General features: G+C 46.2%; 2 protein-coding genes across 2 annotated transcripts in view; both read left to right on the top strand.

The window, feature by feature from the left end:
* Positions 1-23,567, top strand: part of LOC147435504 (vacuolar-sorting protein BRO1-like) — a 122,542-nt gene that overhangs the window by 64,698 nt on the left and 34,277 nt on the right. The window lies entirely within an intron of this gene.
* On the top strand, positions 17,624-19,700 carry LOC147435507 (uncharacterized). The gene is made up of 4 exons (XM_086487971.1): positions 17,624-18,179; positions 18,276-18,621; positions 18,729-18,890; positions 18,979-19,700. The coding sequence occupies exons 1-4, from the start codon at positions 17,653-17,655 to the stop codon at positions 19,300-19,302; spliced, it is 1,359 nt and encodes a 452-aa protein (XP_086344097.1). The 5' UTR covers positions 17,624-17,652; the 3' UTR covers positions 19,303-19,700.

Raw genomic sequence — 23,567 nt, 5'->3', positions numbered from 1 at the left:
GAGCTCTCCTCAGTAAAGTTTCTCTATGCCTGTGTAACTCAAGTAGATATAGCCCAAGGCATCTCTGATCCTAACTCATGACCCTAGCTAGAGGCCCAAAACCTTCTCTGAATAGACAATGAAAACGGCCTCGTATCTCATAGTACACTGTGCAATGACATAAGTAATGTACCTCTGTCTCTGGCTCTAGATGGCATAAGCGGCATATCCTGCTATCTGCTGGTGTCCCTCTGAATCTGCCAGTCTCAATCTCGAGCTGATGTGAGGACGTGCGTATCTGGCCAATGGCACAACGCAAACCATGAGAAAGATGCGTGTCCATATAGCTAGGTCGATTCACAAACCCATCCCCCGTGAGGTGGAGAAGATGCTCTCTATAGAAAGCCATCTTTGTGCCCAACTCCTGTATCGGCTCTATCCATGTCCTCCTTGTGTTGAGCTCGTCAGATCCTGACGAATGAGTCTATTAATCTCTACCCGCGTCAAAGACCTCAAGGGTGCCTGTAGAGAGTATTGAAAAGGAGGCAACTTGTCCATGGTGAAACCATGCGTATGAAACGATGATGCCATCTGTGCATACCAGCATGATGTATCCCCATTAAGAGCTAATTGTCTGGAGGACTCTAGAGCCACCATGGCATATCTGTCTCTGGTAGTATCCCACAAACTGTGTACAAAGGAGACTGATCTGGTAAGCGCCTCAATCTCCATAGGGGGGGCAGCTAATTCCGCTTGAATGATATCATGCAGTATGGAAGCCTTGGCTCTAATGAGCCGAGAGATCATAGATATCAAGGGCTTCTCCATACGCCTCCAACCATACTGGCTTACAGAAGGTCCCCAAACCTGCACCCCATATAACATAGTAGAGGCAACCAAAGTATCAAAAAGCCATAATTTTGTCCTAGGTTCTTGGAACTGGGCCTACAAACACATCCTCTCCATTCCTCCCAGAGCCGCACCAGCTCTAGTTAGTCTAGTCTGCTGCTCTTTTCAAAGAAAATCTCGGCCCAGTAAAGACTACCCCAGGTAAGTGTATGCATGTGTATACTCTACAATCTCCTGACCATATTTGAAAGTAGGTACTGATCTCCTAACCCATTGCGGTGTGGTGTTAAACACCATAACCTTGGTTTTACCTAGGTTTACACACAATCCACTATCCTCTGCAAAACTGCGTAGTGCATCCAAACGTCGTTGCATACCTTCTGGTGAGTCAGATATCAGCACAATATCATCAGCATATAGCAACAATGGAATCCACGTCCCTGCCAGCTGGGCACCCCTATCACCCTCTCCGTCAATGTAATCAGACACCTCATCAACATACATACCAAATAGAGTAGGAGACAATGGGCAGCCCTGTTTCACTCCAATAGTAGAGTGAACTAAATCAGATACCCCTTCCAGAGTGCGTACATGTCCCATCACTGATCTGTACAAAGCCATAATCCCCCAAATCACCTCAATGGGCACCCCCATCTCCTGTAGTCTGCGCATCAATCGAGCTCTTGGTACCATGTCAAATGCTTTTCAAAAATCCACAAAGCTAGAATAGATCCGTCTCCCATGTGCTCTGCCCTCCTCAATGATGGCCCTGAGTGTCACAATATGATCAAGAGTGGAGAAACCCCCTGAAGCCGGCCGGACCCTTTGCTCGTACACCCTCGCCCTCTGCCCAATTACTCAAGTGTTGCTCCAGAATAGATGCATACAACCGTGCCAATGTGTGTCCAACCATAATAGTGCGGTAGTTCCCAGGCTCTGTAGGGTCACTAGCCTTGAAGATGGGCACAATATTAGACAACCTCCAAGTCTCAGGTAATCCCTCACACATGGCATGATTGAACAACACTGCGAGAACCTCCATCAGCATATCCCTGGCATGTATAAAGTGCTCCGCTACTAGACCGTCATGATCATATGTCTTCGCGGTCCTCATCCTGTCGATGGCCCTTTGTACCATCTCAGATGTAAAGAAAGTGCTCGTAGCTGGGCAAGGCTTGGTAGGGTCTAGAAGGGGTTCCTGTCCAGGAACCGTATATAATGATGTCGCATATTGGATCCACACATCAGTTGAAGTAATAACTGGGGGAGGGGAGTGCTCATGGAAAAGTCGCCATGCCTCTCGTGAGTCCCTACCAGTGTGACATAAAAACGCGTTTCATGCAGATGAAACCCCGAAACCTATGAAACGTTTTGCCGAAACGCATGAAACGGATAGGCATTTTTTATGAAACGTTTAAAATTGGAGCTTTTTTTTTTTTTTTTTGAGGTTTACCTCCAGTTAACAGATGATTGTGGTCCCTAAAACTTATGGTTTGTGACATTGAATTAAGTTTGAACTTTGTTCAATAGAAGTACTTTGCTAAATGAATCAATGATGCATCAGTTATGATTCATGAAACTAGTGGCTGTGTTTTAACTTTCATCAATACTGAACATCTCTTTGATCATGCTCGCTTGAAGTCGCTTCTAAGCAGTGATCATTGAGCAATGAGCACGTCTCTCTCTCTCTCTCTCTCTCTCTCGTGTACATTAAAGTCTAGAGTCATGTGTGCTACATTGTATACGTATTTATCATATTTTATTAATATATAATTTAATGTCGTTTATGAAACCCGTTTCATGTTTTTGACGCTATGAAACGAAATGTCAAAACCTCGAAACCCCGAAACGACCGAAACCACGAAACGTTTCATGTTACACTGGTCCCTACTCAAGAACATCTGATATAAGTCTCGCTCCATCTGAGCTAGGTAACCTCGCTTCTTCCGTCCCACAAGGCGTCGGAAAGCAATCCGAGACTGTCTGTAAGTGATGACTCCTAAAAGAAGATCCCTATGAAGCTGGGCTCTCATCTCTCTGCACTCCTCATCATACCAACTATTATGGAGCATGCTCCCAGAATGGTGTCTCTTACCCGGTTGAGTGTGTGGGTATGCCACTGATGCAGCCCCATGCAGTGTCTCAGTCAGTAGAGTGGTGCACTCCTCCATTGAGAGGCCTGTACCATTTGTGCCAGGTGTGCCTTCCAATAGACGGTCCCAGATCTCCTCTGTATAAAGAAAATCAGTCTCTGAAGTAAATGTATAGTGGGTGTGTGACCTGCCTCCTGATGTCTGGGTTGTACTATACTAAAATTTAACGGACATTGTCAAGAGAGCATGATCTACTGCAATGCCCACTGGCCTGGCTCCCACTGTGAAATCCTGAATGTAGGGGATAAAGCTCGGTTGTGTCATAACATAATCCACTGTACTGGCCCCATGTCTGTGTGGAAAGCATGCCAAACTGGTTGCTCCAGGAAGTCGCTGTAAATGTCACGGGGACGTGGCAACTGTTAACTATGTCACGAGGATGTGGCAACTGCTAACTTTAGTTGTTGGTTTCTTTCCAATGGGTTTTGTTTTATTTGTGAGACCCTTTTCTTGAAGTAGCGAACGGTCGGACATTGTATAGCCAATGTGAACTGTAGTTTCACCCGCAGATGGGTAGTGGTCGGCACTGGAATTCGTATGGTAAGAGGATGTCTAGGCTCAGAGCAAGATCATATAGGTCCCCCCGTCGCACGTAGCAAGTTGGTGGATACTAGGAAGTGAACTCAATAAAGGCCTAAAGTCAAGGTGTGACTACCAACAGAAAGTATCCGTCAATTGGGCCACATTGCACTTTTGGATGCGGTCCCAATGAGGATAGATGGTCAGATGACCAAAGGGAGCCCAACGGAATGATTTCCTAGAATTTAGGGAATTGCTATTTTGGGCCGTGAAATATGTTCGCGTCATTACCTCCGGTATGACTAGGGGAACATTTTACAACTTTGCCGCGAAGTCAACTGGGCGACCAGTCGGGAGATTTTTTAGCAACGAACCGGAATCGGGAAAATGCTTGTAAATGCCAAGTGTCAATTTTTCATGCACTTTCCTCCTACAGAAAAAAAGGCGCTGATTTTTAAGATGCGAAGAGGCCTCATTTGCTCTCTGTCACATGTTAAGAGCTATGGAGTGCTTCCTTTCCCTCTTATGTACAATGCAGTGCCAGGAGTGATGCTCTGCACGCTACACACTGCTCTCTCTCTCTCTCTTTCTCTCTCCTATGAGCAGTATGTTATGCCCCTCTAGTGGGCTTTTCATTTGACTAATGTACAGTTATGTGGGTTCATGCGCAATTGCCGAGGCAAGAGCCTCTTGCACAGATACTGGATTAGCTAGCGGCTAATCCCCCACAGGTACAGGTGAATTCGGAGAGGTTTCACGTGAGAAATCTCGTCCGATTCAAAGGGCAAGTAGCCCTACAGGTGCGGGATCTCGAGGTCTTACTACAGATGCGACCGGCACGCGAAACGGAGCCCAAAACAGGGAATTACAGCCTGTTGTGTATTTTTGCAGGTTTAGGGTTTCGGCCCTAAACGGACCCTAATACCCCCAGGAGGTTCGGGGACGCGAGGGGACTGCTGTACAGGTGATTTGGCGCATTATCGGGGCAGAAAACAGAGAATTCAGCGTGCTGCAGATTCTCGCCAGGTTTTGCAAAGTGTCCGTATGCGTTGGGAAAGTCATTTATTGCGTGGGGATACTGACTGTGAAGCGTCCTAGTACAGTTATGTTGCCGAAATCAGGCCAGAGCAAGTGTTTCTTAGCCTACATTGTGCGGGGCAGCTCGTAGGAGATCACAACTTTTATTCCCTCTGTTAAAGAATAAAGAAATACCGAAAGGGGCGCCAATTTTGGGGCCTACAAGTTGTCGGCGTCTGCTCGGAGCATTTTAGCTTCCGAGCCGTGTGTGTACTTAGGTGTTAATCCCTGTTACAGGTTACCTTTGCAAAGTGCTCTATGTGTGTCAAAAGTAAAGAATTTCGGGTGAAAGCCAACGCCTACCGCCCCACGGGCCGGTTTCATGGTTCCGTGGCCGGGACATCAATCACTTTTTCCTCAAAGAGTGAGCCTCGGTTGTTTTGGGTAAAGACACAGAGTGCAGGAACGCGGGATTACACTATGGTGGACAAGGGGAAGGGCATTATTGAAGAAGGTTCCTGTTCAAAGGACATGCAGGAGATCCCTATGGTTTTCGAGATTGGTGAGATCTCACGGCCACGTCAATCTGTACCTCTTGTCAATGTGAATGTCCCTCCAGTAGTAGAGGTCTGTATGACTGGGCAACTTGAGGATGATGCGTTCAAGACTCAGTTAGTTGCCGCAGTGAATGTCTTTTCGATGCTGGTGCAGAATCCAAGGTTTATGGAGTTCTTGCAAGCGCCATCAGTGCAACAGAAAAGTAGGCAACCTACGCCGAGTACGGAGCTTGTTGAGGCTTAAGCCTAGGTACTTCATGTGGCTCAGGAGGAAAGGGAACACTCGCATGTTGCGGAGTCAGGGGCTCCAAAACAGGTTCCTCCTGTGCTTGAACAGGTGGCTAGAGCGCCTATTCCACAGGTTATGCCAGTTCAGCCGGCCACCTGTCAGAGCCAGCATGCTGTCCTGAATGGACAGGGAACTGGATACCAGGCTATGTACCTAGTTTTTCCACCACCCACGGTACAACCTGGGTATTTCGGGGGTGGATCAATGTTCCAAAGTATGGCTGGTTATGCGTCTGGAAGTCAGCCGTACATGCCAGGAACAATGTTTGGGGGTATGCAAGGCATCATGGCAAACCCCATGTATGGTAGTATCGGCATGCAGTAGGGTTTTTAGAGCAACCACGGCCAGTTTGAGGTGCCACAGGGTCATTTTGGTATGGCTGGTTTTTTTGGACAGCAGCCAGATATCGCACCTCTGACGCAAAATGTGAATGGCCAAGATGTGCCGATCATGCCTACTATAGTGCCGATGTTGCAGACCATTCCATATGACAACTTGGGGGCACTGGAGAAGCCAAAGGCTTACAAAGAAGGTGGTGCAGCTGTAAAGTTCAGTACCTTCAGTGGTTTCGAGGATAAGACAAAGGCTCTTACCTTCCTCCAGCAGTTTGATACAACATATGCAGTTTGATACAACATATGCAGGAGGGAATTTTACAGAGGCCTGGAAACTTAGGAAAGCTGCCACTTTCTTCAAGGACAATGCGCTCACATGGTGGACGACATTGTTAATGCAAGGAGAGGCACCCGCCACTTGGGTTTACCTCAAGCAGATGGTTGCATCTGCTTGGCTGTCAAATGAATTTGAAGCCGACATCATGACAGATTGGCACCAGCTTACGCTTACGTCAGCTTCGTGCAAGAGGTTGTTGGAGTACAATAGGAGGTTTTGTAAAGCGTCACTCTCAATGACCTCCTACAGATTTGTGCCATTGACAGAGCAAATAGAGAAGTACTGTTGTGGGTTGCCTAAAGGGCTTCGCGATTACCGTACAAAGAACAGCGTGGCTACCCTCACTCAGCTTATGGAAGTTGCGAACACTGGGCTTGCTTTGTTGAAAGGAGAGGACAGTGGATTTCTGAGCAACGACAAAGGAGGGCAGCAAAAGAAAAATTCAGCGAAGAAGCCCTTTGTGAAAACGGCTCCTGATGCGTCATAGGGGTCAGAAAAGGCCACCAAAGACAACGATTCAGCCGGGACTTTTGGAGCGCAGGGAAAGAAACAGAAAAGGAAGCCTTTTGTGCGCAAGTCGCTCGAGGAAAAGAAGGTCCTAATGGCTGACAACAAATGCTTTATATGCGAGCAGCCTGGTCACTTTGCTATCAATTGTCCACAAAGGAAAAGACTTGCTGACTCAGAGGATAAAGGAGACCAAAAAGGCAAGAAGCCTAAACCCACGACAGGTTTAGTGCCAGACATGGTGGGTGTCAGGCCCATCACAGAAGCCAGTGAGTTATGCAGGGCATGGGGTAAAGTTAGGGATCATACGGCACTCATCTTCTTTGATCCAGATGCTAAAGCCAACTTTATCTCACCAGAGTTAGCTATGAAGCTGGGCATCAAAGTTGAAGAGATGGGGTACACAGCAGAAGCAGGGTTGGTATGTCCTAGCTACTGAGAGTGTGTTACTCCCATCATTGGAAAAGTGCGTTTGCATATTTAATCGTATGTGGACACATAAGAGTTCTACATCATGCCGCTCGAAGGCTTTGATGCCTTGTTGGGGATCTCGTTTATGTTCTGAGTGCATGGAGTCTTGGATGCCTACAACAAGAAGATCACTGTACAGCATAGGGGCAAAACTCACATCTTGGATGAAAAGCTTAGAGGAGAGTCAGTCCCTATTGTATCTGCTTCTGCTATCACTTCTGTGATAAAGAATCATCTTTCCGTGTACTTGATTTTTGCATGTGATGTCTCAGATAGTGATTAGTCAAATTTATCTGTGTTAGATAAAGAAAGGTCAGCATTTTTTTAAAAGTTTAGTGACTGTTTTTCTGATTCATTACCGTCGCAATTGCCGCCAGAGAGAGTTGAGGACCATCGGATAGTTTTGGTGCGAGGGTGTAGCCCACCAAATAGACCTCCCTACAGGGTTAGTGCAGCGCAACAGAAAGAGATTATGGGCCAGGTTCAGGAGTTATTAGAGAAGGGGTTGATTCAGCCTAGTTCTTGACCCTTTTGCTCCTCAGTGCTCCTAGTGCAGAAGAACGATGGCTCATGGCGCATGTGTATTGATTACCGTGCGTTGAATAAGAATACCATCAAGAATAGGTTTCCTAATCCTAGAATTGATGATATTCTCGATCGTTTAGAGTGTGCTGCAATTTTCAGAGGATAGACCTTAAGAGTGGGTACCATCAGATTTGTGTAACGCCAGAGGATGTGCACAAGACTGCGTTTAGAACGACATTTGGTCTTTATGAGTTTCTAGTGATGCCGTTTTGGCTAACAAATGCTTCTGCCACGTTCAACAAAATGATGGACCGGATTTTCTGCCGGCATCAACAGTTTGTTGGGATGTTCTTCGATGACATGAAAGTGTACTCGAAGAATGAAGAGGAGCATAGGCGTCACTTGACCATTGTGTTCGAAGAGCTGCGCAGCCACAGGTTACTTGTCAATCCTAAGAAAAGTGAATTCTTCCTCGAAGAGATCCACTTTCTTGGCCACATAGTCTCAAAGGATGGTGTTAGAATGGATCCCGCAAAGGTCGAAGCTATCAAGACATGGCCAGACTTGAAGACTGTGCACGATGTCAGAAGCTTCTTGGGGTTGTGTTCCTACTATAGAAGGTTTATCATAAATTTTGCAGAGATAGCATCTCCTCTTCACACTTTGCAAAAGAAAGAGGTCACTTTCAAATGGACCCAAAAAGAGATTTCAGCTTTTAGTCTCTTAAAGGAAAAGTTGACTTGAGATCCAGTTATTGTTTTGCGAGATCCCAGGAAGTCATTTGTGGTCCAGTGTGACGCGTGTGGCAGTAGCATCGGAGCAGTGCTAATGCAAGATGGACGGGTACTAGTTTATGAAAGCCAAATTTTGCAAGGGCCAGAGAGGACTATGCAAGTCTATGAGAAAGAGCTCTTGGTCGTGATTCATGCGCTTTCTAGCTGGAAGCACTTCATAGGTGCTGATTTTGTTGTCCAAACAGATCATCGGACCTTGCGATACTTCTTGACATAGTGAAAGTTATCCGAAAAGCATATGCGATGGGCAAACATTCTTTCCATGTTCCACTTCCAGATTATGCATGTGGAAGGCAAGAAGAATGTTGTGGCTGATGCGTTATCAAGAAAGCCACAAATTTCAGTTGTGTCAATTCCTTATCATCATGAGCTAGATGACATGAAGCAACAGTATACTGTTGATGAAGATTTTGTAAGGATCTTTGAACAGTTACAAGAGGGGCAACATCACGAGCACTACCTCCTTAGAGATGTTTTTATGATGATGCATGTCAGACTTTGTGTCACTAGGCCACTGCGAGAGTCATGTCCCACTGTATGCAGGGCATCGTGGCATTGATGCAACAGTTAAAGCGGTAGAGACATTCTTCTATTGGCCTCTTGAGGAGAGATGTGGATGCCTTTGTGCGAGCATGCATAGTTAGCCAAAAGGTCAAGTTTGATAGGCAAAAGGCACAAGGGTTGTTACAACTACTGCCGATTCCGGATAAGCCATGGGAAAGCATTGCTATGGACTTTATCTTTGATCTTCCAAGAACGCCAACACGGAATGATGGTATATGGACCATTATCTGCAGGTTCAGCAAGCAGGCCCATTTATCCTTGTTAGGAAGAAGATAAAATCTGATCATATGGCACGCTTGTTCATGTACAATGTGTTTAAGGACCATGGTATGCCACAATGGATTGTCAGTGATCGTGATCCTCGCATGACCAGTTTGTTCTAGAGAGGATTGTTTTAGAACATGGGCACTACGCTCAAGTTCTTGTCTCTGTTTCATCCAGAAACTGATGGACAGTCAGAAGAGGCTAATTCTACTGTGTTAGATCTACTGAAATGCTATGTGTCAGGTAATAAGGGCAAGTGGGAACATTATTTGCCTATGGTTGAGTATGCTTACAATAATACGGTGCATTCGTCTACTGGCAAAGCACCTTTTGAGATTGTTGAAGGCGGAAAAAAGGTTCCTCCCATTTTGCATAGAAAGAACAAGATCTTTGAGGCAGATCGATATGTTGAGAACATGGATGAGATGTATAAGAAGATTAAAGTTGCGTTGGAGAAGACTCGGGCAAAGCAAAAAAAGGCTGGTAATCGTCACCGTCATGAATTGCTGTTATCACCTGGTGATTGGGTTCTGTTAAGGTTCGAAAAGGCAAGGTTAAAGAAGATGAAGGGCAAGGAACGGCCGTATCCTAAGCTCAGCATGCGTTACTATGGGCCTTTTCAAGTGCTTGACAAGATCAACGATGTGGCTTACAGCCTGAAATTGCCTGATGCGTGGAAGATTCATATGCGTTTCACATGAGTCTTCTAAGACCCTTCGGGGTAATGTGCCAGAAGATATGCGAGATGAGGATCAGCCAGAAGTTGAGAAACTTGATGAGATCCTGGTACCTGAGCAAGTTTTGGCACATAAGGACAGAAAAGTTAAAGGACAAGTTGCAAGACGTTATTTGGTGAAGTTCAAGAACTATCGGCCTATGGATGCAAAGTGGATGGAAGAGCATGATCTGTCAGAGTCACCAATTGTATTGCAGCTTTACCTTGAAGCCTTTGCGTTACAGCCTACTTATGCCCCAACCCAACGTGTGCAAAGGAGGGGTAATGATAGAGCTAGTACATCAAATGTACATATGAATTCAGTGTAATAAATGGAAACGAAGGTCTCATTAAGTCATTTGTATCTATGTGTTACGACCTTTGTTGCGGATACATGCGATGATAAAAAAGTGTTAATAGCATAAGATAATCAGCTGCGTGTATTTATGATATGCAATTGAGGACGTTTGCGATTTCAAGAGGGGGGTATGTCACGGGGACGTGGCAACTGTTAACTATGTCACGAGGACGTGGCAACTGCTAACTTTAGTTGTTGGTTTCTTTCCAATGGGTTTTGTTTTATTTGTAAGACCCTCTTCTTGAAGTAGCAAACGGTCGGACATTGTATAGCCAATGTGAACGGTAGTTTCACCCGCAGATGTGTAGTGGTCGGCACTGGAATTCGTATGGTAAGAGGATGTCTAGGCTCAGAGCAAGATCATATAGGTCCCCCCGTCGCACGTAGCAAGTTGGTGGATACTAGGAAGTGAACTCAATAAAGGCCTAAAGTCAAGGTGTGACTACCAACAGAAAGTATCAGACAGTTGGGCCACATTGCACTTTTGGATGCGGTCCCAATGAGGATAGATGGTCATATGACCAAAGGGAGCCCAACGTCATTACCTCCGGTATGACTAGGGGAACATTTTACAACTCTGCTGCGAAGTCAACTGGGCGACTAGTCGGGAGATTTTTTAGCAGCGAACCGGAATCGGGAAAATGCTTGTATATGCCAAGTGTCAATTTTTCTTGCACTTTCCTCCTACAGAAAAAAAGACGCTGATTTTTAAGCCGGGAAGAGGCCTCATTTGCTCTCTGTCACATGTTAAGAGCTATGGAGTGCTTCCTTTCCCTCTTATTTACAATACAGTGCCAGGAGTGATGCCCTACATGCTACACACTGCTCTCTCTCTCTCTCCCCTATGAGCAGTATGCTATGCCCCTCTAGTGGGCTTTTCATTTGACCAATGTACATTTATGTGGGTTCATGCGCAATTGCCGAGGCAAGAGCCTCTTGCACAGGTACTGGATTAGCTAGCGGCTAATCCCCCGCAGGTACATGTGAATTCGGAGAGGTTTCAGGTGAGAAATCTCGTCCGATTCAAAGGGCAAGTAGCCCTACAGGTGCGGGATCTCGAGGTGTTCTACAAATGCGACCGGCACGCGAAACGGAGCCCAACACAGGGAATTACAGCCTGCTGTGTATTTTTGCAGGTTTAGGGTTTTGGCCCTAAACGGACCCTTATACCCCCAGGAGGTTCGGGGACGCGAGGGGACCGTTGTACTGGTGATCTGGCGCATTTTCGGGGGAGAAAACAGAGAATTCAGCGTGCTGCAGATTCTCGCCAGGTTTTGCAAAGTGTCCGTATGCGTCGGGAAAGTCATCTATTGCGTGGGAATACTGACTGTGAAGCGTTCTAGTACAGTTATGTTGCCGAAATTGGGCCAGAACATGTGTTTCTTAGCCTAGATTGTGCGGGGCAGCTCGTAGGAGATCACAGGTTTTATTCCCTCTGTTAAAGAATAAAGAAATATCGAAAGGGGTGCCAATTTTGGGGCCTACAAGTTGTCGGCGTTTGCTCGGAGCATTCTAGCTTCCGAGCCGTGTGTGTACTTAGGTGTTAATCCCCGTTACAGGTTACCTTTGCAAAGTGCTCTGTGTGTGTCTAAAGTAAAGAATTTTTGGTGAAAGCCAACGCCTACCGCCCCACGGGCCGGTTTCAGTAAGCCATTAAGTATGGCTAATCCATGTGTAGTCGTCATTTCCATGAGGTATCTTCTATACTCCGTCTCCTCTCTTTCATCTGAGCGTCTGTCAAGTCCCAACTCACTCACATCCAGCTGTCTAAGCATCTCATCTGAAGTGTCGTAGAAGACTGTTGCGAGTTGCCCGTTCGGGCATTGAAGTCCCCTAGGAGAATGATATCACCATTCCTAGAAAACTGCCATATGTCATCATCTAGTTATAGAGAAAGGTGACTGCCCTCTGGATGCAGCATACACTGATGTATTGGTAGGAAAGTAACATATGGCAATATATAGAAATCGACCTGTGAGAGCTCTCAGTGTCACCCACATATATGTACCATGATCATCTCTTCGTACAATATGCAGTAATGGTTGTAGTTCATCTCTGAATAGCACTGCTACGCCTCGTGAACCTCTACTCCCATGCTTAGATCTCGCATTTGTCCTGTGAGCTGTCTCCCATTTGTATCCCACCACATGTGGCATCACCTGTCCAGGGGTCTGATGAGTCTCTGAGAAGAATACAATATCCTTGTCTTTGAAACTGTCCTCAAATGCACCCACGTCCAACCTCAGAGAGAGAGAGAGAGAGAGAGAGAGAGAGAGAGAGAGAGAGAGAGAGAGAGAGAGAGAGAGAGAGAGAGATGGATGAAATGAAATGCTATATAAATGTCCTCAGACGGCCAAAATGACCTATGAGACCACAAAGTTACAGCATGGTGGAATCTAGTACAATGTCTGGGTTCTGAAAAAATATAAAAAATCTTTACTAACTAGATGGTAAGTGTGTGTGTGTGTGTGGGGGGGGGGGCAGTCATATAACATCTGATACAAAGGCTGAGACAGAAGTGATACAAGGGCAGATACAAGAGTGAGCATGATATATAGTCCTCATCAGAATCACAGGAAGTCCATCATCGATCGCTGGCGGGTCTCATCAATCTCCTCCATGGTCAGTAGTCTGACCGGGCGTCGTGCATATCGGGCCAAGGTGAACCGAATCCGCTGATGTAGTCTCCGTCGATGCTATGTAGTCCTCCTCAGCCATGAGTGCCTGGATCTCCCGAGCTCAGTCGCTCTGTCGATCAGCATGCCTCTGGCGTGAGGAGATATGAGCTTTGCTGTGGTTGCTGCACCTCCGGCTGGACATATCCGCACTACAAAAGAAATCTGTGATCCGTCTCTGAGACTGGCTAGCCTCTCCTCTCAACAAGCTCTCTCTGTGTCTTCGTAGCTCCAGGAAGAACAATCCGAGACATCTCTGGTCCTCATACCCCATGGCTCTGGAAAGCGGTCCAAAACCCTTTCTGAAGTTTGAACAAGCAATGGAAGCGACCTCGTATCTCATAGTAAATTGGGCAATGGATTATGGCATACATAGTGCAACTGTCACAAGACAGACACTACATGCCAATAGAAAAGAACAGACTGAACAAACTTTTAGCACTTCAATAACAATTGAACTGAGAGAGAGAGAGACGACACACGACACGAAGTGGCGGAATTCCACCCGAGAGAGTATTGGCCCCAAACCTTGGCACCCCTTTCGGTACTTCTTAAAATTGCATCAACACAGTACAAGCCGGTACTCCAGACTCTACACCTTTTCCAAGAAGCATGCCAGAGAATGAGCCCATGACCTCATATTTAAAGGCTGCCCTAGGCCCCAAAAGCAGTTTACATGAAAAGCCTTCAAGCTCAAAAGCATCTGGTCCAAAAGCACTGCTCAAAATCTGCCAATGTAATTTACGGAAATCCGTACAGCTTGCCACGTCAGCATGTCAACGCTAAATGCGGAAATCTGTACGGCTTGCCACATGTCAGCACTGTCAACGTGATTTTTGGAGCGTCCGTACTGTTGGCACATCATCAGTTGCATGTGTGTATTGAAAGTGCGAAGCAGAAGGTACCGGTAGGTGCGCATCGCAATGTAGTGCAGGATTGGGGCAAGAAGCAGGAGGCGGAGTGCAGCAGAGAGGAAGCGCTAGGGATTGAAGCAGGGAGAGAGAGAGAGCTCATGTTTTTGGGGAAAACTCATTAAGTGAGTTTTGGGTTTTCCCACTTTTATTATAAGTGACTTTAAAAAAATGTACAAAAAGGGGATATTTAGGCCTTTAACCCAACAACCTCCCACTTAAAGGCATAAATGACGCCTTTAAGTTAACCAACTCCCTTCAGCTGTATGCAATGCTCTTGTTGAGCCTTGGCAAGACTCTTGGTGAGAACATCTGCAGGGTTATCCTGTGTATGGATCTTAGTCAAGGTTACTAAATCATCCTCTAATACCTGTCGTGTGAAGTGGTACCGCACATCTACGTGTTTGGTATGGCATGAAACATGGAATTTTTGGCTAAATAGACAGTACTCTGGCTATCACAACCCAACATGGGTGTATGAGCAGGCATGCCAAGTTCTTTTGCAAGTCTGCCCAACCAAATGGCCTCTTTTGAAGCCTCTGTGGCTGAAATATATTCAGCCTCAGTAGTACTCAATGCCACAATTTCCTGTAACCGAGAACACCAAGAGACTGCACCACCAACAATGGCAAATACATATCCACTGGTAGATTTCTTGGTATCCATGCCACCTGCCATGTCTGCATCACAATATCCCTGCAACTTTAAGTCACTTTTGCCATAAGAGATACACTTTGATTGTGTACCTTTCAAATATCTCAGGATACATTTGACAGCTTCCCAATGCGCTTTGCCAGGATTCGACATGTATCGACTAACAACTCCCACTGCATAAGCAATGTCGGGACGAGTGGCAACCATAGCATACATAAGAGAACCACAAGCTGATGCATAAGGGATTCCCTTCATTGCTTTCAATGCCACCTCATCCTTTGGGCAATCTGCTTTGCTAAGCTTAGTGTATGGAGGTAAAGGTACCCCAAGAGACTTAGCATCAACTATATTAAATCTGTCGAGTACTTTCGCAATGTACCTTTCTTGAGATAAAAACAACAATTTTAGCTTTCTATCTCTTTTAATACGCATGCCCAAAATATGCTGCGCATCACCCAAATCCTTCATAGCAAATGTTGAATCTAGCTTACGTTTCAGATCATCAAGACTAGTTTTATGTTTCCCAGCAAGCAGCATGTCATCAACATAGAGAACAAGTATGATGGGACTACCATCTTCATCCCTTTTCGTATACGAACAATGATCTGCATGGCTGCGTTTAAAGCCTTGAGACAACATAAAAGTGTCAAACTTCTTATACCACTATCGTGATGATTGTCTCAAACCATACAGAGCTCTTTTCAGTTTGCATACAAGTTCCTCGCGTGTAGGAACTACAATGTCCATGCTGAATCCATGTAGCTCAAACCGTGATGTCATACCAACATGTCGTGTCTCCTTGCGAAGCTAACTGTCGAGAGGACTCGAGTGCTAAGCGGGCATACCTGTCTCTGGTAAGGTCCCACAAAGGGTGTATAAAGGAGAATGATCTGGTAAGCGCCTCAATCGTATGTGGGGGACAGCTAGCTCTGCTCGAATAATGTCATGTGGTACTGAAGCCTTGGCTCTAATAAGCCGTGCAATCATAGAGACCAAAGGCTTTTCCATACCTCCCCATCCATTAGTGCGACCTTTCCTCCCGCGGTGGTCCACGGAAGACCCCCATATCTGAACTCCGTAAAACAATGCAGAAGCCACTAGAGTGTCAAAAAGCCAGAGCTTCCTCCGAGGCTCCTGAAACGAGATTGGTGAACACATCCTCTCCAATCCACCGAATGCTGCATAGGCTCTCGGCAATTTAGTCTCTGCTGCTCTCCTTAATGAAAATATAGGTCCAGTAAAGATCACCCCCAGATAAGTGTAAGCATCTGTATACTCCACCGTCTCATGACCATATGTGAACGTCGGTGCTGATCTCCTAATCCACTATGGGATGATGTTAAACACCATAACCTTGGTTTTGCCAAGGTTGATAGACAAACCACTATCGTGAGCAAACCTGTGCAATGCATCCAAATGAGGTTGCATCCCCTCTGGAGAGTCTGAAATCAACACAATATCATCACCATATAACAATAGTGGAATGCGTGTCCCTGCCAACTGGGCACCTCTATCACCATCTCTCTCAATGTACTCTGAAACCTCATCCACATACATACCAAATAGTGTAGGAGATAGTGGGCATCCCTGTTTCACCGCGATAGAGGAGTGAACTAAAGTAGATAGCCCCTCTGACGTGCGTACATGTCCCACTACAGACCTATATAGTGCCACATAGTTGTTTCCGTACGTACGTCCGGCTGCCTTCCGTACCGTATGGTACTTCCGTACGGAATCCGTACGTACCGTACGATTCCGTACGTGCATGGCTTAAAAAAAAAATTTTCGGCCGTCGGTTGCTTATCCGCCTGGTCGGACTCTTTGGGCGAGCCTTTTTATAAGCCAACCTATCTTATTACCACATTACAGAGTAGCAGAAGTTAGAACTCAGTCTCAAGAGTCTGCACAGTGTCTGCACAGAGACAAAGGAAGTGTGGAACGCCGCCGATAAGGTTCTGCCTCCCTCCCTCCCTTTGTGTTTGGAGTCAGCAAGCCTGAAGGAGGCACTCTAGAGTCGTGACCTCGCGAAAGATTGTAAGTTTTGTATTCAACTTTGAAGTTTGCGTTAATTGTGTTGCAGAGTTATCATGCCTCGTCGACCTAATCCTCTTTGGGCCGAGCACACCAATGTCCTGAGAGTTGTCAACACAGGAGGCCAAGCAGGTTCAGGGACTCGCACTTGGGTGTGCAAGTACTGCGGAGAGCAAATGACCAGTACAATTACCAGGGTTTTGAAGCACCTCACTGGTATTGGCACCATTGGACATTGTGGGGGTTGCGAGACTATCCCGCAAGCATTGAGGGATGCCTTGATTTTGGAGCATTTTCCTCCAGGATCTACTGCATCGTCACAGTCAGGGGGAGCACGTGCAATAGCAACATCAGCAGAGGATGCCTTGCAAGATGCATTACTTGGAGATATTGGCGGCTCTGCGTCTGCAGCGCCATCATTTGCAGGCACTAGTAGAAAGAGAGCTCGTGTTTCACAGGCTGAGGATGAGGGTGCTAGTGCTTCAGCAGCAAGTGCAGGTGGGGTTGAGGGTGTATGTGGCCCAAGGCAAACCACATTGCCATCACGTGTACACAGTGATTCATGGGTAAAAGAGCGACAGAAAGTTGCAGAGATGGAGATTGCGCGGACTCTCATAGAGTGCAACATTGCATTCAATGTGTTGAAGACTGATCAATGGAAGAGGATGGTGAGAGCTATTTCACAGGTTGGTGCTACAGATTCCTGGAATGGTCTTGACTACCAAAAGATGCGCACTACCATGCTTGACGACCAAAAAGAGATTATAGACCGAGCATTGACTCCAGTGAAGGTTGGGTGGCAACAATTTGGATGCACTATTCATTCTGATGGGTGGAGTGACACGCGGAGGCGCCACATTATCAATATCCTTGTTTCCTCCTGCTTGGGCACGTACTTCTTACGAGCCGTGGACGCAGGGAAAGCTGGAGAACGCATTTCTGCGGAGTTCATCTTCAAACATATTCGCCAGGCCATCAAGGAGGTTGGGGAGAAGAACGTCGTGCAGGTAGATACTGATTCTTGACCATGTGGCATGCACATTTGAATTTTGCATACATTGTCCAACGTAATAATGTCCACACTTGATTTAATATCTTGTCATGACTCATTGTAGGTGGTCACTGATAATGCCTCCAATTGCAAGGCCATGGGGGATATGGTGGAGGCTGAGTTCAAGCACATTGTGTGGACACCATGCGCTGCACATTGCCTAGACCTTCTCATGGAGGACATAGGCAAACTTCCCTGGGTGCAGCCTACAGTGTCTGATGCGTCTAAGCTTACCACTTTTTTCCGCAAAAAACACCAGGCCTTGGCAATCTTCAGGAGCCACAGCATAGTAGACATGGTGCGTCCCTCGAAGACCAGATTTGCATACATGCATCTGGTGCTTCAGAGGCTGTTCAGATTGAGAGATCCACTGTTGCACACAGTTGTGGATCCAAAGTGGAGATTGATGCACCACGCTCAGTCAGAGGCGACCAAGTACATTCAAAGAAAGGTTCTTGATGAGACCTTCTGGACACAGGTGCAGTCCTTGGCAGTGGCTCTACAGCCATTGTATGTACTACTACGGGTCACAGACATGGAGGGCTCTACACTTGGGTTGGTGTATCATCTGTTTATGCAGATGAAGACACACATTTCTGGATGTACCTCATTGACACAGGATCGGTAAGTACAAACTACAAAGTGCTCTAATGTCCTCATGTGACATGTCTATTTATAATTTTTCAAAACACATACTTACTGTGACTATTTTGTTTGCAGTCGTGATGATATTTTGGCTATTGTAGAGACTCGATGGCAGTTCATGCGTCGTCCCATCCATGGGATGGTTGCAGTTCTCCATCCTCTCTACAAGAGCCAAGAATTGTTTGAGGAGGCTTCATTGCTCACACTACGCTCTGAATATCTGAACATTATACACGATGAGGATGAGCAATTGATTCTGGATTCAGAGATGAGTAGCTACATGAACAGTTTAGGACCCACCTTTGTGCGGTCCGTAGCATTGAGAAAGGAAGCTACCAAGCTTCCTTTAACATGGTGGCAGAACTATGGACGCCAGGGCCTTCCCAAGTTGTGCCACCTTGCATTGCGCATCCTTTCTCAGGTGAATACTGAAGTCTAAATTATAATTTATATTTATGGCATGATGAATCTATATTGTCACATGTGACACTTGTGACCCATGAGTGTTCGCTATTTGAATTGCTGTAGGATTGCTCAGCTGGGGCATGCGAGCGCAACTGGAGTGCATACTCTCTTATTCACACGAAGATCCGCAATCGTCTTAGCACCAAGCAGTTAGAGAGATTGGTTTATTGTCGTGCTAACATGCGGCTTGTGCGCAGCTTTCATGCCTTGGGGACACCCAAGCAGGTGAGATTTACATGCACATTTATGAAAACAAGTCAATGATCAAAAGACAGTGTTGAATCATGGACTATGTTTTGTCTTGTCATTGTAGGTGGATCCCACAGAGTTGAAGATGGTGGCAGATCCTACTGCGGAGGAGGTCGATGCACGGATTAGAGATGAGCAGGAGGAGATCCTTCGAGAGTTGCACAGGGAGCTAGAGAGCGTGGATCGTCGGGTCACTAGATCTCGCTCTCGAGCTTACAGTATTCCTCTTCGCATTGCTGCTGCAGATCCAGAGGTTGCACACAGAGAGAGCATTCGCAGAGGAAAGTTACCCGTTCGGCCTGCTCGTAAACGAGCCAATGAGGCTGTTCGACTCATCCACACCCAGAGTTCAGAGTCTGAGGTCCAGATGAGCGTGATGCACCCCTAGCATCTGTGCCAGAGGAGAGAGAGCCCGATTATGATGATGAGGGCAATGTCTTGACAGATGGAGACATGCTCTCTGAGTCTTCATCAGCCTCTGATAATGATATTGAGACTTGAGTAGTAGTGATTGCCCAGTGCTTTGGGTCTTGGGACTTGGACATTTGTCATGACTGATTTATGCTTTTTATTTTGTTGCTTGCGCCACCCAGACTCTTCATTGAGTGACTATGTTATTTTTGTATCAGGATTCAGCATTCGGTTATGTACTTTTGACTTACACTATGCCATGTGGTCTGGACTCGATTCTAGCGGTTACTTAACTTGTGGGGTGATTTTAAGTGTTTTTGGAAAGTTGTGACTATGTTTAAGTATTGTGCAGTGTTTTTAAACTAGATAGGTTGTATATAAATTTGAAATTCTTTGTATTTTTAGCTTTTAAAAAATATACCACGAATTTTACATACCTTATGGGCCAATCCATACGGTACAACGTACAGTACATACCGAACACGTACCGAATACTACGTACCTTACAACCCTGTAGTGCCATGATCCCCCAAATCTGTTCTATGGGCACTCCCATCCCCTGCAGCTTGCGCATGAATCTAGTGCTGGGTACTGTGTCAAATGCTTTGCGGAAGTCCATGAAGTTGCAATAAATCCGTCTCCCATGTGCCCTGCCCTCCTTAAAGATAGCTATGAGTGTGAGAATGTGATCAAGAGTAGAAAAACCTCTCCTGAACCCTGCCTGCCTTGCGGCTCGTACACCCTCCCGCTCTACCCATCTACTTAGCTGCTGCTCAAGAATAGATGCATACAACCGTGCCATGTGTGTCCAATCATGATAGTGCGGTAGTTCCCATGCTCCATAGGGTCTCTTGACTTGGAGATGGGCACAATAGTGGATAAGCTCCAAGTATTAGGTAGGCTCTCACACATGGCACGGTTAAACATCATCGCTATAAGCTCTGCAAGCAAATCCCTCGCATGTATAAAATGCTTTGCTACCAAACCATCATGATCATATGCCCTCCCGGTCCTCATCCTATCAATGGACTTCTTCACCATCTCAGCGGGGAAAAAAGCACATGTGTGGGCATGACTCAGGGGGGTCGAGAGGAGGTGGTTGTCCAGGCACTTGTACAAGGATGATGCATATTGGCCCCATGCCTGTGTAGAAGTGATGGCAAGAGGAGTGGAGTGTTCATGGAAGAGTCTCCATGCCTCACCTGAGTCCTGACTCAAGAATAGCTGATATAGATCTTGCTCTAATCGTGCCAAAAATGCCCTCTTCTTGTGACGGTGTGTGAGTGATGTCTCCCAAAAGTACCTCTCTGTGAAGTCAGGCTCTCGTCTCGCGGCACTCCTCATCATACCAGTTGTTTTGGGGCATGCTCTTAGAACGTCGTCTCTGCTCAAGCTGTGTGTGGGTATACCTCTGCTGTTGCATCATGCAATGTCTGTGTCAGTATAGAAGTGAGCTCCTCCAGAGGTCGCCACGGCTTCTCAGTGCACAAGCGTCTGAATATCCCATCAATATAGACAGAGTCCGTCTCTCGAGTAGAGAGAGAGAGAGAGAGAGAGAGAGAGAGAGAGAGAGAGAGAGAGAGAGAGAGAGAGAGAGAGAGAGAGAGAGAGAGAGAGAGAGAGAGAGAGAGTCACGTTTGTGACTTAACTACATTACAATACTTACTCATTGATGCAGATACGTGAAGTGCCATGCCAAGGAGAACCCCTGCGCTTGGATGGTCACACCCCTTCCATGCCTCCACTTTGGCAAACTTCTCCGCCAAAATTTGCCCAAATCTTCATTCTTTTCTTCAGTTCCCGCGCCGGATTTCAACTTTTCTTCGCCTCCCCCTTGAGAGGTGTTATCGCTGTCAAATTCTCTGAGAGAACCCATATGTAATCTGGGTTCTTTATGGCTTATGCCCTTTAAGACACAACGATGAAGACGGGAGCACGCCCGATGCACGATGGACAAGGGTGGGAGTGGCTAATAAGTCCGGGACCGGGGCACGAAGATTCTTTCACAGACAAAAATCTTGTCCGCCCTGCCAGATTCTCCTCGAGAACCTGCGTGTGTTGCAGAAGTGATCGGATCCTCTGTAGAAGAAGAATCCTTTTGAGCTCTGATACCAATTTTACAGGCTTGGACACTCCAAGTGACAAACCAATAGCAACACACAAACGAAAACTTCAAAACCATTGAACTTTAATATATATATATAGAGAGAGAGAGAGTCAACACGGCACGGCAAAGTTCCGCGTCCAGAAGCATTGGCCCCAAAGACTGGCACCCCTTTCGATATTTCTTTATTGTGCCCAAGAGATTTATGGGACATGCTAAGCAAGGATTTGGAATGCATCAACCTCAAGAGGGCGAGAGTCTGCTAGTGAAGAGAAGGAATTAGGGGAACCGGGTGACAGCTCATCACAGGATTCTGGAGTAGTAAGAGAATCAGATGGTAGCACATCCGAGGGTTCCGACGAACGAAGGGAACCAGATACAAGTCTAACAAAAGATTCCGGAGAAGAAAGGGGATCAAATGATAGTGCGTCTCAGGGTTCCGACGATTGAGACTCACGTGCCAACGGACAGGGGAGGCTAGTGAGGCTACCCTCAGGTCCTAGGGCACAAGGAAAGAAAGGAAAGGGATTCAGCTGGTAGATCATAGAATTTCCCAGATTGAGATTGAGGTGCCAAGGACAGGAAGGCCAGAAAGGCTACCAAGCATCCCTTCGGTTTTTATTTAATTAATTTAAAGATTCAAGTACAACAGCTTAGAGAGAGAGAGAGAGAGAGAGAGAGAGAGAGAGAGAGAGAGAGAGAGAGAGAGAGAGAGAGAGAGAGAGCCAAAAGAGACTACAGTTGGCTAAATCAGCTCTCTTTATAGAGATGTGTGTGTGTGTGTGTGTGTGTGTGTGTTTATACAAAGCAGATGTGCCAAATGTCTTGTTGCACTTTCCTCCTTTAACTGAGCCCATTAGTGCTTCCATTCAAAAAGAAGAACAACGAGTCGTTAGTTGTTTATGTGTTTTGTAGGCTTCAAAAGATTCCCTACCCAAATTCCTAAATTAACTGTTCGTTAGTTGTTTATGTGTTTTGTAGGCTTCAAAAGATTCCGTACCCAAATTCCTAAATTAACTGTTCAAGTATTTGTTGTGTTTGATTGATTCTGAAAAAGTAGATTAACTTTCTTCTCATCCTCCATAAGGTAGCTAAACATTTATAATGCTCTTTCTTATCTAAGTTATTCAAACTGTGTGAGATCTCTTTGGTATAACCATCCCAAAGATTTACTTTCTCCTTACTCCGTTTGTATCTCTCCAAAAGCCAACTTTATGAGGAAGAAGGCAAATGGGTTTAACATATTAATGGGCTGTTTCAGACAAGTGGCCAGTTCGCTAATTGCAGGTGCCTGTGTGTGTGTTCGCCCTGGCTGAAAATGGCATTTTTGGTGTTGTCATGCACCTACGATGCAAGAATTGCTTCATGCTAGAGTTGACTGCCACTTGCCTCGCATGCACTGCCACTTATTGCGAGTTTCAAGGGTCGCTTGTTACGTTTTCCTTGCTTGCTCTGCCAATTGCAAGGGCCTCTTGATACTTGCCATGCAAGAGCTGCCACTTGCCATGCATGCTTTGTACAAGTGTGCCCCTGCTATGCATGTGCCATGCATGGGCTATCCAAGTGTCCAGGTGCCTTGCATGTGGGCATATGCATGGGCCATCCAAGTGTCCAGGTGCCTTGCATGTGGGCATATGCATGGGCCATCGAAGTGTCCAGGTGCCTTGCATGTGGGCATATGCATGGGCCATCCAAGTGTCCTCCTGCCTTGCATGCTCTGCCAGTTGCCAGGCGCTAGTAGCCTTGCCATTCTCTTTGCATTCCTTGCAACCTTCATGGGTCGCCCTGCTTGCTTTTGCCAGTTTCCCTTCTCGTGGGCGCACTGCTCGCACACTGCACAGGTCTTGCACCTGGTCTTCAAGCTCCTGCAAAAATTCAGCGATTACTTGAAGCTGCTTCTGCAGAAATTCACCTATATGGTGTTCCAACAATTGCAAGATGGCCAACCCATTGCAGATGAGCAGGCATGCAATGGCCAGAATTGGTGACATTCCCTCCCCTTAAGAGAAGAGTATCCTCCCCGATTACACCTGACGACGATGTAGAAGTTTAGCAATCATTACAATTCTATATGCAAAGCAGCCATTCATACAAGATGACCTACACATGCCATTCAGTAGCACAGAACTATGTTGATC

The sequence above is a fragment of the Adiantum capillus-veneris genome, chromosome 18 (assembly GCF_014529385.1).
Source record: "Adiantum capillus-veneris isolate H3 chromosome 18, ASM1452938v2, whole genome shotgun sequence".
Lineage (NCBI taxonomy): Eukaryota > Viridiplantae > Streptophyta > Polypodiopsida > Polypodiales > Pteridaceae > Adiantum > Adiantum capillus-veneris.
This window is presented reverse-complemented; position numbering and strand designations above follow the sequence as displayed.

What these genes read in the sequence shown, in the direction of transcription:
- LOC147435507 (XM_086487971.1), top strand. Translation starts at nt 17,653, where the DNA reads ATGGGGGATATGGTGGAGGCTGAGTTCAAGCACATTGTGTGGACACCA. An exon ending in CATTGCGCATCCTTTCTCAG is followed by an intron (nt 18,622 to 18,728) that starts GTGAATACTGAA and finishes GAATTGCTGTAG; the next exon opens with GATTGCTCAGCTGGGGCATG. An exon ending in CCTTGGGGACACCCAAGCAG is followed by an intron (nt 18,891 to 18,978) that starts GTGAGATTTACA and finishes TTGTCATTGTAG; the next exon opens with GTGGATCCCACAGAGTTGAA.